The following is a 14,657-nucleotide window of genomic DNA, read 5'->3' on the forward strand; positions in this document are numbered from 1 at the left end:
AAAGTCTCTCAAAGTTTATACTTGTGCAGCTACAGCAGAAAATTAGCAGATAGTCTTTAAAAGTCGCGGTATCATAAAATTTCTTAGCGGTCGCCAAAGTCAAACCTAAACAAGCTGAACATGCAGAAATGTTTCCCACCATTCTACACTTTCTGGTTAACCTTCTGCTGTTATTTGGTTGATGTTCTTAGATTTTCATTATTTTTAAAATATACAACGACCGTTGTGAGATGATGTTGCTTGTGCGTTCAGCAAATCTGTATAAAATCGGAGATCGTTGCTTGCACCTATTTTATTTCCTACGAAGCAGAAACAAAGGGGCCTGATAATTGACATTAAAGTGCAAATGCATTACAGCTTTGATATAATAATTTGAATAAAATATTAAGCAAATTCACCTCTAAATGAAAGCAAGCACGAGGTATGAAAGTTTTAGAAAGGGCAGCAAACGTTTGTCTATTTCGTCTAATAATAGCCCAAGAACCGAACTTGATGAAAAAGAATAATTAATAAGCAAATGGCAATTTAGCTATGTTATAAAAATTATTGAAGGATTAGCTGAAAAGGCGATCAAAAACATTCGTCAAAATCCTTCTACCAAAAAGCACAAAAAGGCCTATGGTACAATCAAGTTCGCCAAAGAAGAAGAGCACACGCCATGAAATGGTAACCAGTGTTTTGGCGAAACCTAATAGCTCCTCCCAAACAAACAATAACCCTTAGCAGGCTTACCACACCCGCTAACACACGTCTGCCCCTCCTGCAGTTCTTTTAGGGGTTTGAAGGGGATGCACAAGCTCTTTGCCCCCATCGACGGCGCCCCAGGCTCAAGGTCTTGATCCCTAAATCAACAGGTGATGCAATGAAGTATTGAGGTTGTAAAGAGGTTTTAGAGATATTGGAAGCGGGAAATAACTTAGAAAATCTCATGGGCGAACCGAGGAATCTGAAATTGTCCAGATATCCCGGACGTTTCGGCAATTGCGAATTCTTTCATTTTACAGCAATTTACGGATTAGTTTCACGAATCCTGAGCAAAAGATTACCTTGCGCTGTTCTTCTTTATCCAGTCCTCCCACTCGGTCTCCATGCAGAATGGAGCTTGAATTATCTAATCAGGGAAATATTTAAACCATGACAAGACCAAGAGATAAATATTGAGTGTTGTTGTACTACTATGATAAAGCGGTATAATAAAGAACAACATATGTAATTATCTATGCATAAGCACATCGTGAAATGCGATAAGAACTGAGCTGTGCCCCCACCTTGCCCTGATCAAGATATTTAAGGAAATCTTCCCAATTATCAACCACCACCATGTTTTCTTCCAAATCTTTTACGGCTTTTGCCTGCAACGCAATAGTAAGATTGAGCGGATATCGTTCGTTTACCTTCATTTTGTGAAGTATAACACAGCAGTTTATTCAAAGATAGTATTTTGTAGTGAAAAATAGGATATGGTTGTGAACCTTCATGTCCGATTGAATTCTTTCCAAGATTTCAGCTATGGACTTGGTTACGTCACTTTCTCCAACCGTCTTCTTCTCGCCATTGTAACGAAGTACAGCAACGCACTGCTTCTGCTTCATATCCCGAGGTCCAACTTCGATCCTTACCGGCACACCCTGCACTCAAACGCGGCAGAATTTTAAATTTTACTCTAATCTGCGTGCGTCCCATTTGCGTCAACGAATATTGTAACGTTAACAACGGACTTACGTTGAAGTTATAATCACCTTTAACTCCCAGTGGTTGAACTTCCATCCGGGAGAGTAATTTTCGCGAAGATCTGCCCTTGCACGGACGCCGACAGCATTTAAACGTGTCACATAATCGTTGCATTTATCAAGAATGGCCTTCTTGTCTGCGTCAGTGGTCGATGCCGTGATTCCACAGGGCACCACAATGACCTGTGAAAGCAAATTCATTGTTGAATTGAAATAACTGGCGGACAGAAAGCGTTCTTGTCTTAGTTGTTGGGTTTTAGTTTTTAGTATAGAGCAGTCAATGCGACGTGGTGAAGTCTAAATAGTGATCATAAACTTTTCAACAATCGGTCTACTGCAACCACCAGAACACAAAATCGTGCAATCATAATGAACACTTGTGTGAAGAGCAAACTAATTCAAAAAATCACACAACTGAACATCTCTCCACTTGAACAGCGGGTACTGGATGAGAAAATCTTCGAACTAATTCCAAAAATCTTCAGACTCACCTGAACATTGGCAATGCGGGGAGGCAAAACAAGACCATTGTCGTCGCCATGGACCATGATAAGGACTCCGATGGTCCTGGTAGTGAGTCCCCACGAGTTTTGGAAGGCGTACAACTTCTCACCAGGCTGTCATTGATATTTTAAGTCAAGCACTCGAATATTTTTGTTACGCCACAGATATAAAAGAAATAGGAAAACTCCAATCGATGCTTCAGAGTTTTAACAATAGAACAGTCATTGCATAATAAGAGAAGGAGAAATTATAAAAAAAAACTATGGAAACTTTTAAGGAACCGCTTGATCGCAGAATCAACGATCGACATACCGCGTTGGGATCTTCGCAGCTGATGTCAAACATCTTGGAGAAATTTTGACCGAGATGATGAGAAGTTGCTCCCTGTGGAAAGGAACAAAAATAGCCATTAAATTAAGGCGATATACAGTAACAGACTCATCAGCAGCTTAACATGATATGAAGATTACAACAAACAACGAAACACATTCACGCATAAATATTTGTACAAACGCAAAAAACCACTGTCAGTTATATCAAAATGAAAATGGCAAACCTGGATCGCGCGACCGCTCGCTGATATAAAAGCTTCCACCGTAGTCGTGTAATCTCCTCCGGCAAATTTCTCCTTCTCTGTTTTTCTGCCGCGAACCACAGGAATCGCGAGATAGTCCTCATATACTTGAGCGTACAGTTCTAATATCTGCATCACCTAAACGAATTTCGATAGTTGGATAATTGGATTGTTACATCATAGAAAGTTTTATCTACGACAAACGACTATAAACGAACCTCGACTTCGGCTTCCGGCTTATTGGAAAACGCGCTGTGACCTTCCTGCCAGAGAAACTCCCGTGTTCTTAGGAATGGTTGGGGATGCTTAAATTCCCATCGCTGTAAGATAGAAGTAGATAAATCTCCGGACTGGAGACTGTGTCTGGATTTTTACAGCTTGCCAACGCAAAGCAACATTCTCAAAAACGAGTTTAAACTTCATAAAAAATTCTTTCAATAGACTTTCTTTCCTTGATCATTCGGTCATTCAAAAATAACCAACTCACCACAATATTACACCACTGGTTGCACTTTATCGGGAAGTCTCTATGCGACTGAATCCACTTTGCATAGGCGGGGTACATGACCGTCTCGCTGGTAGGACGGACCGCGATGGGCTCGGCCAGTTCCGTTTGACCAGATTTGGTTACCCAGGCAACCTGTTTACATCATCAAGTTTAGTACTTGGTTTTGTAAGTGCAAGCAATGCTGGGAAAAAAAGGGTATTACACAGACATAAAAATTTGTAAAGGCGACAATTGTATGTTTCGGCTTATTAATGATACTACAGTATTACGTAAATAATAAAAGAAAAACCTCTGGTGCAAAGTCGGCAATGTGTTCTTTCTCTCGCTCAAGCGCGGATTGCGAGACAAACATAGGAAAGTAAGCGTTCTCCACGCCAAGTTTCTTGATTTCACCATCAAAGAAAGCCTTCGAAATAATGTTATTTTTATTCAAATGAACAAGAGTTGGCGCTGACAGATAATGCGACTTAGCATAATAGTAAAGCTACGAGTTGATAACAGCGACAGTTTAAGTTTTTATGAATAACATTTTGATGAATTAATTTCCTCATCAACGTACCATTATTCGTTCCCATATGCCATAAGCCCACGGGCGCAAAATATAACAACCGCTGATGTCATAATATTCGATCATTTCGGCTTTGGTGATGACCTGCTTGTACCATTCCGCCAAATCGCCCTTCTTCGTAGCTTCCAAGCCCAGCCTAAGTGAGATGACAGTTTTAAGATGAAATAGCTTGTTCTAAGAGACTTACTTTAACGATCAAGGGTATGCGAGTCGCACCACGCGACTTCAAGTTTAAAAACTTTATTGCTGGTTAGACAAAATAACTGACAGAATATTGCTATAAATGAACTGTATTAACGTAAAGTTAACTACGCAAGCAAGTATCGACTTCCTTGTGACAATCGGACTGAAACCTCACGGTTTTCAATTTAAAAGCATCTTTTTCAAACGAAACACATCGAAAAAGGTGTTAACACTTCAGCGACAAATCCGTATCTTGCGGGTCTTAGATTCCTACCTCGTCTGCTTCTTTGCTGCTTTTCCGTCGTCACCCTTCGCCTGTGCTGAGATTTGGGCAGCTTTCTCCTTCGGGGGCTTTCCCTTCTTTTCCTGCTTTCCTGAACCACCTTTTTCGCGGCCACCAGCGCCACTAGGTGGTTTATAATCAGTACCGGTTGCTTGTTTGTATTCTGCTTTCAGGCTCAGCAAAACCTGTAAAATACAAATCAAATGTTACATTTTACTGATATTCGTACCGGAAAAGGCGGCGTGAATGAAAAAATTCGCGAGCTACAGAAAACAACAGATTTTGTTATTTGAAACATAATTCTGTATTCTCGCTGTCTTCCATACTTTAACGGCTGCGTCGACTTCTTCTTTGGAAGCTTTTTCCGACTTCAGTTTTCGGACGGTGTCACCCTGCGCCGTGACCTTTTCATAAAGGTCTTTTGGCTGAGCGCTGTCACTCATTGGTTTGTCGTCCTAACAAATCACAACAAACAGTTGATTTCACGTAACAGACTGCGCGATTGTACCATTTTGTACCGAAAGTTCAGCTAGCGGAAAAATGTTTTTTATAACGGCAAAAAAGTAGCAAAACTGGAGAAAAAATGTCACAAACCCCTTTCTTATTGTTGTTGCTGTTTTTTGACGCACTTGCACCAGCAGATGGGGATTTGTAATCCTTTCCGCTCGCTTTCTTGTAATCAGCTTTTAACTGCAACAGTCCCTTCACGGCAGCGTCGACCTCCTCCTGTTTAAAAGAACGCACAAAGTGCTTTGACAAAATCAAACTCAAACTTAAGAAATAAAGATGGTATCATTCAGAAAGATTCCCGATTTTAAGACATTAAACCTTCGGAGCTTTCGCAGCCTTTAGTTCTCTGACTTTACTTCCTTGTTCTGTAACTTTAGCGTAGATTTGCTTTGCTTCCTCGGAGTCCACATTTGCGTTTGCTGCTTCGCTCGCTGCAAGCAAGGTTATGACTGGTTAGTTGAATACTTGAAAGACAGGGAACGTGTTGGTTCTATTGTGTTCGTAAAATATAATCGAGTTTAACTGAATGAAAAAGTCCAGGGGCTGCTATGCTTTTAAGATCACAGACAACCAAACGTTGAACGACGTCCCTTAAACCCGTACCCCAAAACTTAAGACTAACAACTTACAGTATAGGTAACCTAGCTTGCACCTTGCTTTTGCTTCTTTTTGTTGCCAGATTGGCCGCTGCTGCTTCCACCTTTTCCCTTTGCGGGGGTTTTAGAGTTCTTGTCAGCTTTTGCACCGGATTTTGGTAATTCCTTTGTATGTCCGTCAGGTATAAAGAATAATATGCAAGGAGCTGCTTTGCTAGTGTGAATGCTGAGTTCGAAGTACATTAATTAATGGTAAGTACGTTAACAAACTTAAGATAAAACAAGCAAATGCATAGCAGCCTATACTAATTAAACGTGCATAGCAGAAAATTTTGAATCTTAAAGGTCCTTTTGAAAATACTGAAGCGAACTCTACACCGAGCAAACATGTATAACTTGACAAATACGAAGCAGTCTTATGTATAACCTAATCCCTTTCCTATAAGTTGAAATTTTACATTTTACAATATGACGTAGTAATTATATATAGAACCAAAAAACTGATGCAACACCTAGAAATTGAATACTCTCTGTATGAGTCTCTCTGCTGTACACACACGGTGTGTTGGAAAGAAATATCGGATTGCTGTTTTGTAACAGCTGTTGACAGAACAGTAACACCACCGGTTGATTTTTTCAGTGAAGTTAGCGAGAGAAAGTTTCGCATGCTTCACTTTATGACGTCAAACACCGACACGTTTCTGTGTGGTCACGCATGACGTAGCACACTGTTAAATAAAAACTGTCTTCGGTGAAATTACATGAAGTTACGCGTTTATTGTTTGAAAAATATTCTCGGCGTATAATTTAACTCGTATTGCGCAATATTAAATTTTTCTTTAATAGTATTTCAGTAAACCGTAAAATAATATTAAATTTAGACTAAGGCCACTGCCGCTAGCGCCATGTAACGAAAAACATAGCTCACTAGCGTACAGTCTGATAACTTGTAATGGCGCAAGTGGTCATGGATACAAGTTTCCTGACATGTGCTTCGAAACGAAATCAACATACGGCGGTGATGGTCGTAATATTATGGAAAGTTGCCGTTATCAAGTAAATTCTTCAAACAGACGACATTATTATTACTTTAAATATCTTATGCTATAACTAAGTTGGAAACTGTCATGAAATACACAGGTTCATCACTGTTATACCTAGGGCGATTATTTTTTGACATAAAAAACGAAAGTTTTTGACCTAGAAATCTGACAAATTTTGACATTAAAAAACTTTTTTTTGACAAATTTTGACGTATGAAGAACTCAAGTAGTTAAATTAAGCATTATTGTACAAAAAGTTAAAATTTATTGTAGCAAAAAAGAGCAAAAATATGAAAACAGACTTAGCCTTTTCTGAAAAGGGAAATGAGCAAATTACAAATCACTGCCAAAAATACTGCAACTAAGACACTACAAAAACTGTTCAATACATTTGTCTAAACTAAAGATACATGAAGTATCTAAAGCAAAACCGAAGCAAGAGCTGATTCATAATAAGTAGAAAATGGGCCATTTACAACAGTATAAAGTAGGCTACAAGGTGTACAATGTAAAATGACAAGTTCACCTACAGTGCAACCTCTATGACACCACGACAATGCAGTTTGTAAAGAATTTTGACTTGGTAAAAAATTTTGACTTTATAAACAATTTTGACAATTTTTGACCTAACGCTGTAAATTTGACAAATTTTTGACTTGTTTTGACAAATCAAAAAATAGCCCTAGTTATATCCATTCTGCATCAAAAGAAAACAAACTCGTTGCCTTCTGTAGTAGCGGGAGTACCCTTGTAACAAATTGATGATAATGTCACACTGCAACGAATTGAGTAGTCTTGAACAGACAACAAAAACAACAAGACCACCTTGGCTCTGTTATTCGTTCCATGCACTGGTCGCGTAACACCCAACACTTTGCTCCTAGCTTAGAATACATCCTTCGGAAATTGCACACGTACAGTGATCGAGAGTGTCAAGTGATGAAGCATCATTGCCGAGTTTAAGTCGCGCAAAGATTTCCTTTGTCCGAAAACAAAGATTCTCACGCCACGCCACAGCAATTACTCCATGAATTTGCTCTTGTGCAGCAATGCAGCAACGAGATTCATAGGCAGAAAATTTTATTTAAAGAACAATTCATTTCGGATTTCCGTAAACGCCGTTTTTTACGTCACTGTTGCGGTATTGTACTACACTACTATTCCCTACCCTTACAATACTTTCAGTCATAATGTTGCAACGTTCTCATTGTTATTTGGCTGGAGAGCATAGAATTATGAAAAAAAGGGAAAAATTGCAATCTATGTTCCATGCACTTAAATTACCTCGGAGGAAGATAGGCCTGGTCGCATCTGTAAAATCCCTTCCTTTGTATCTGGATGATGTCACCAGGTGCAAGGGCAGCAAGACACGGATCACCAATCATTGCTGTCTCTTTCTGGATATGAAGATTATAAAATTTAAATATAAAGAAACACAACAAATAGAAGACTAGAATATAAGTAATTCCATCCAAATGCATTATTGGCAAAATTAATTACTAACAATTCATTACTAATCCCAAACCATTATAAAACGAAATTCGACGTAAAAGCGTACAATACAAAACATACCCTGGTGTTTTTGTTGACAAAGTTTTTAAAGTCGTCATCCTTGCCTAAGATGGGTTTGCTTATGATGTGGTCGAAGTAGACACACAATGTTGGTATGGGGGCAGCTTTGGTGCTATCAGCAAGCCAGGTCACTTTCTGGGTCTTCTTGTAATCTCTGTTGTCAAGATTCAATTTTGCTTCTACTGCTGTGATCTGTGGAAGTTGCAATTATAACAGAACTTCGCATCTCAAAAGAGCAGGATTTTTCTACATAAAATCGAATTCTTATCATCCGAGGGTCCAGCTAAGGGTAAGGCAAGGTAGTGTCGCAACCATCAATATTTTGCAATAATTTTTATGTTTTAGATCATAATGTTTTTGATGATTTAGTTTTGACCAATTCGATTTATTCACCCCAACCGTGTGATTACAAACTGTACTACATGTTTGGTGTTATTTCAACATTTGAGCTAAGATCAGGAACCATAAGTAATTTGCGGTTTACTCCTACATTTGATAAGAAAGCAATTTAGAAGAAACTAAAATGGTCATTTTTGAAAAACATGGTTTGAATGCAACAAGCTTTACAAGTGTATGATTGCAGGATTTCATTTAAAACTGAAATCGGCACTGTCAGTTCATTTTTGTTTAAGAAGTTCAGGAATGGAAAAGTTAATCAACAATCTCAAAAACTATTGCTACAATAATTGCATCTAATCTTATGAGATATAGGTCGAGTTACTAGAAGCTCTGAATCACGATAAAAAAGTGCGTGCATAACTGCATATTGCAATGGTGAGATTCTAAACTCGCACTTTTTTTACAAGCAAACAAACAAGTTTTTAGGTGCAATGTTGAGAAAACTAACAAACTAACTTTGCCGTTTTCGTCTTTCTCGATTTTTGTAATTGTGAGGTTGCCCCAGTTGATAAAAGTCACATCTGTGCCAACAACAAAGCTCTCGACGTCTTCACGTTCAACCAGCACATTTGGTCCGTACCAAACAGGCTTCTTACCGATATCAGGGTTCTAAAGAAAACAGTTGTTTTGTTTTGTTTTGGAGCAGATTTTCAGAACAAATGGACGTTAGCTGTGGTTAATTATTAATCAAACTAACTGGTTATTAACAACTTAACTGAAACCGATTAATGTGAGCTAAATTTTGATAACATGCAATGAACTTAGCAATGTGAAGCGAAATAAAAAAATTCTTACGCAAGAAAATGTTCAAAATTGCCAAACCTTTGGATGCTTGGCAGCATCTGCTTTCACTTCCTTTGCGTCCACCACATGGACCGGGATCGCTGACTCACGTGAGAGAGCAGTATAACGGGGTGCGATGGGGTCAATAACCTGAAACGATTATTTAATAAACCAGTTAACTGAAGTGCAAAAAATCTACTATCCAGTCAATCACAATCCACGCCCTGTAGCATTTATGTCTTATTTATTTATGAAATGCTTCCTTTTTGACTTAAAATATCTCGACAAAATGTTAAACAAAAATAAAGCAAAATATAAAAAATAATGCAATAAATAAAGTATTTCAATAAAATGGTGCAGATATATTAACACCAAAGTAGTTGTATCAGACTGCAATTTTAAAATCTCAAAATGTCTGTACAGTGTTTATAGTGTCTACAACCTGACAAAGAAAACAAAACAATGAGCACAAAGTGTAACACACATGAATTCACTGTACAATGTGCACGAACTAACTGGAACAATTACAAAACTAGAAATTAAAAGCACCACTTTTAACATGATCTCAAATACAAGTAACTTAAATGCACTAAAAGTTGAGGTTTATCGACGTGGGAGGGCAAGGCACACAAATCACCACAGGCAAATAGTTAATCAAAACTCTACTTCAACCCAAGCCGTTAGTAGGCTCCTGACCTTCTTATTAAAAGCCCATATCTTGTCCCATTCCATTGTGACGATTGCTCGCGATGATCCTTGAGCTATGATAAAGTTTCGCAAACCTTCGACAGTCATCCCTCGTCTCAGGACACCACGAACTGTCGGAAAGCGAGGGTCGTCCCTTAACGTCCATCAAAAACAATTCAAAGTCACGCCAGGTCAATTTGATATGATTTATACAGAACACACCACACGCATGTTGTGTTTGCTTCTTTGAGGAAATTTTCAACGATGATTTATTTACTAATGTTTATTGGTTGTTATTATTTCTTAGTTACTGGACACTTACTTGTGTATTGCTTAGAGTTTAAATAATCACCTAACTAGTCTGCTATTATACTGCTTACCATCCATCCACAAGACCATTGTTGACAAACCAAGTGAGTTTTCTTTTACTTAAAACCGTGTTCTGCAGGTTTAGACGGCTGGGTAAGAGAAATGGTAGGTTATATTGTTAGATAATTAATCATATTTGCTTGATAAAACGGCTAATAATAATATACTATAAACTCAATCTTGTCCAAAATTGCATGCCAACTTTGCTAACATATGTTGGTGACAAATTTTTTCAAAAGAGTGAAAGCAGTTTACGACTGTTTGTCAGGACGTTTTGTCAATTGTGCAATATATTGCAACGTACATGTGTTTACAACTGAACAATGGCAAATGTACAATTGTACATATGACATACTTTGATACTATCTATGTACAGTATATGACACAGCTGCCGTTAGAAAGGTCCCACAAGACGGCATAAATTCCTGGTTTTCATTATGTAGGAATATCACATTATGTTAGAACATTTAGTCCACATATGGTTATAGTATTCAATCTAAATACTAATCGTAGTGATTTAAACATTATCTACCTGTATTCCCAGATGTAAGGCTTTCGGATTCCCATTTTTTCAATGAACCAGTAATATTGCGCATCGCGATCATGGTATTCACTAGTTCTCAAAGCATGAGTTACACCCTCCACGCTGTCCACTATAGGACATGCAAAGTCATATGTAGGAAAAACCCTGTGAATTATAGTCAATTATTTATATTATAAATATTGTATTATACAGACTTTAACTTCGAATACTTTAAATTCATGTCGTATGACATTCACCATCGATTTCAAACTCCAAAATTTTTGTTATTAGTATACAAAATAGCACAATTTGCCAAACAAATGCATAGTAATGCAAACCTAATATATAAAATATGTTACTTTGTCACGCACTAACTGATAAGTCATAACACACAGCATTTCACCTACTTAAAATTTCGACCGGTTTTGGGATGAGATTCCAGCTTCCATCTGTACATGACAGGATCTCGCAAGCACCCGTTATCAGATTGATAGTCAATCTTTGCTCGAATACAACATTTTTTACCATACTCTGTTTCATTTTTCATTTCTTCCCACATTTTCAAATTCTTTTCAATGGCTGCACACAGTTGCAAAAGGAAAATTAAATCCTGATCATCTTAATGATCTCTAGCCTTGACCTTCACCATTGTTATCATATATAATCATTTTATGCCTTTGCCAGCCTTGATTATTTAAACAATTTACAATTATCTCTGTTCTTTGACGGTTCCCGTGTTTCACGTTGTTGTTTCATTAGTTCGGGATTAGTGTCATCAGCAAAAGCATTTCCGGCACGAATAAGATTTTCACATTGGTCCATGATGCGTTGAAAATGATCGGATGTGCATGAGAAGATGTCATACTTCAATCCAAGCATCTCAACATCTTCCAAGATAACCTGAAATGACGCAAGCATCCAATTGATTAGTGTCGAGATTAGAAAATGTTTGATTATTATGAGCTGGCTACTCTGGCCAATCAATGATAAACATTAAAGAGTTTAAAAATAAATTAACAGCCCATAAAAACCTTTTCAAAATGCTCATTTTCTTTAGCCGGATTAGTGTCATCAAACCGCATGATTAATTTTCCTTTAAAAGTGACCTGAAACAAAATTGAGCAAATCAGATTTCAGATATTGAGAGGTCAATATTAGCAATAAAACAGTCTCACATGTGAACCTAAACATTATGGTTATAAATATGGTTATACAATGTACATACACGACATTACCATCATTGTGCAAACTATTAGAATAAGAACTAAGGAAACAACAAAAAACTTACACTTTGATTGAAACCTTAAAAAATTCTAGCAGGAGTTACCTGATAAAACTGATTTAAGAGAGCTGCTTTGGCATGGCCAACATGAAGATAACCACTTGCTTCCGGTGGAAAACGAGTAACAACTTTCCCTTCTTCTGCTCCAGGAAGTTCAACAAATTTTCCTTCATCTTTCATCTTATTGCTGCTGTTGTTGGTGTCTTTGCTTTGTTTCTGGTATAATGTCACTAAGGTTAATGTTATTATATGCTTTTGTGGTCTCATTTCGGGTGAATTGGTAACAAATTTTATGGTTATATTTCAATTGAGGTACCCTCCGACTAACCTTAGACAAGTTTTTTTCAATAGACTGAAATTCGGGTTGACAAGTGAGAAAGTTATACCACCGCTTCACATGACCGTGGTCCTTGTTCCCACTATTTAACGAGTTCAACCATCTGTTGCAACCTACACAGCATAATCAACAACAGAATCCTTAAAAACCATCCACTGGGGAACCATTTAATGGTGTTAACAGCAATGATGATCAGAAAATCAATAATACTTTTGACAAGGTGGGACCAATTGAATTTTACCTCTCAAAGTTGCCCATACAACAACATCTGCCAGGGTGATTGAGTTTCCCACAAGAAATGTGCGAAGAGCAAGAACAGAGTCAAGTGCTTTCAGTGACAAGGTGAACTCATCACCATTCTGCCTCTGAAGCTCACTAGAAGTGGCAAAACTAATCCAGTGATCCACCTCCGTCTTAATGATTGGAGAGTCACCAGTGAGATTTCTTCCACCATTTTGATTTGTGATCAACCGAGCAATGAAACGTGCCACTTGAATATCGCCGCGAAGTTTGACACTGAAAAGATTAATTGATAAATATAATCAATGATATAATCTTGAAATCAGTCCAGTTCTTTACACATGACTCAAATTCTTTTCATAAATTTATTAAATTTTATTTCATAATTCATGCTATTATGCAAGATTTTGCTTATGCTAAATTTATCTAACACAACTCTAGATACTTTCATTTCAGGTATATATTGTGTATTTTTACGTACCTAATTACATGTTATAATTACCGTGTTTCTCCAAAAATAAGACCTAGCCTGATTTCGAGAATTTTTTTGACAAACATAATTCTCAGCTTTGTTTTTAATAAATGAAAATAAAAGATATATATACCTTAAAATAAGTCCTAGTGTCATATTTTTAAGCAAAATAATATAAGCCCTGTCTTATTTTCAGAGAAACACGGTACCAACACGTTAAATGTACCTAAAACAGCCATAAGCAAACAATAAGCTTAGTCAGTGTCAGTAAAAAGGGGAGAAAAATCACTACAAAACAACAAACAAGTATCTTCAGTTTCTATTACATACTTTTCCAATTGCACTGAGGTTTCCTTGCCCTTAGTTAGCTTGATGTCAATGATTGATTTGTTGTTGTTGGATTGTTTGTTATATTCCAAAATCAACAAAAGACCTATCACAAAACAATCGTGAAAAGTATAAATTTTGATCTCAAACTAACTTCAACTCATTGAAATTAATTTGAAGCTTTTCAAATAATTTTGTATAATGAAATATATAATCCAAATTTTAAAACACACTCAATTTTGCATCTCATTTCACAAACATTGAGTAAACACATGTAATACATTATACATATACTTACATAATGGATTATCTTCACCTATATTGATTGATACCATTATCAAATCTTAATTTCTGAGAAGCAAGTATTAAACTAATACTGTTGCACATACACCTATGACGGTACCTGTAGTAGCAGAACTTGACAAAATTTGTCAATCAAAGTTGCATTAAAAATTAAAACTGGTGTAGGTTTCTTATTGTATGAGCATGTTTAAAAGTTTGGTGTGCATGATTGACTCAACAAAAAGGGCTAGGCCAATCATTCTTATTAAAGTAAAATTCTCTCTCACGCCTGGAGTGTACTATGTGTCCTGTGCAAGTGTGAGTTGGTATATATTTTACTTTTTGCCATCTAACCATATAAATAAACATATATATAAACTTGCACAAATACGACGAGGGTTCCAGAGATGAGGAAACATCAACTGTGCTCACTGCTAAGTTCGTCATTTACGTCATGCAAAAACTGTCCTCAGTCCAAAAACAAACATCAGAATTGGTTATTCCCTACTGCCAATGAGTGCCATACCACACAATGATGACATTATTCAGTTATTGGTGTACCAAAGGAATTCCGTCTTTTTGCTGACGCAATGTGTGTTGCACATGCTTACAATACCATGTCGGTTGCGGGTGGTTTATTTCGTGTTTCCGTCTGTGGAAATTTAGCAAAGTATGCATCAATTATATAGAATATTTCACACAAACTTGGAACCAATCGAAAGTTATATTTAAATACACACACACAAAATGTTTAAAGACTGTTTGCTTATCTTAGAACTTTTCACAAGTAAGTATAGACTTCGTCGAAATACCTTTAATGTTTTTCAGATTATCTGATAAAAGTAAATCCTGATTACAACAATGGAAACGTTGCAAATTCATAGA

General features: G+C 37.1%; 1 protein-coding gene across 1 annotated transcript; it reads right to left on the minus strand.

Moving 5' to 3' along the window:
* Nucleotides 1-274: 274 nt before the first annotated feature.
* Nucleotides 275-13,932, minus strand: LOC143462929 (bifunctional glutamate/proline--tRNA ligase-like). The gene is made up of 32 exons (XM_076961244.1): nucleotides 13,789-13,932; nucleotides 13,494-13,596; nucleotides 12,693-12,967; nucleotides 12,443-12,564; nucleotides 12,160-12,330; nucleotides 11,864-11,938; nucleotides 11,540-11,732; nucleotides 11,240-11,411; nucleotides 10,842-10,997; nucleotides 10,321-10,398; nucleotides 9,950-10,094; nucleotides 9,293-9,403; nucleotides 8,927-9,079; nucleotides 8,072-8,263; nucleotides 7,784-7,896; nucleotides 5,513-5,682; nucleotides 5,179-5,291; nucleotides 4,945-5,076; nucleotides 4,677-4,805; nucleotides 4,342-4,535; nucleotides 3,876-4,020; nucleotides 3,606-3,722; nucleotides 3,296-3,448; nucleotides 3,027-3,128; nucleotides 2,791-2,946; nucleotides 2,547-2,618; nucleotides 2,222-2,347; nucleotides 1,740-1,913; nucleotides 1,473-1,628; nucleotides 1,269-1,352; nucleotides 1,047-1,111; nucleotides 275-842 (listed from the first exon to the last, which is right to left on the minus strand). The coding sequence occupies exons 1-32, from the start codon at nucleotides 13,823-13,825 to the stop codon at nucleotides 689-691; spliced, it is 4,338 nt and encodes a 1,445-aa protein (XP_076817359.1). The 5' UTR covers nucleotides 13,826-13,932; the 3' UTR covers nucleotides 275-688.
* Between the last annotated feature and the right edge of the window lie 725 nt (nucleotides 13,933-14,657).

This window comes from Clavelina lepadiformis, chromosome 6 (assembly GCF_947623445.1).
Source record: "Clavelina lepadiformis chromosome 6, kaClaLepa1.1, whole genome shotgun sequence".
In the NCBI taxonomy this organism is placed as follows: domain Eukaryota; kingdom Metazoa; phylum Chordata; class Ascidiacea; order Aplousobranchia; family Clavelinidae; genus Clavelina; species Clavelina lepadiformis.

What these genes read in the sequence shown, in the direction of transcription:
- LOC143462929 (XM_076961244.1), bottom strand. Translation starts at nt 13,825, where the DNA reads ATGGTATCAATCAATATAGGTGAAGATAATCCATTAT. An exon ending in AAGTCGACGCAGCCGTTAAA is followed by an intron (nt 4,536 to 4,676) that starts GTATGGAAGACA and finishes TGTATTTTACAG; the next exon opens with GTTTTGCTGAGCCTGAAAGC. An exon ending in ACCAGTGGTGTAATATTGTG is followed by an intron (nt 3,129 to 3,295) that starts GTGAGTTGGTTA and finishes TCTATCTTACAG; the next exon opens with CGATGGGAATTTAAGCATCC.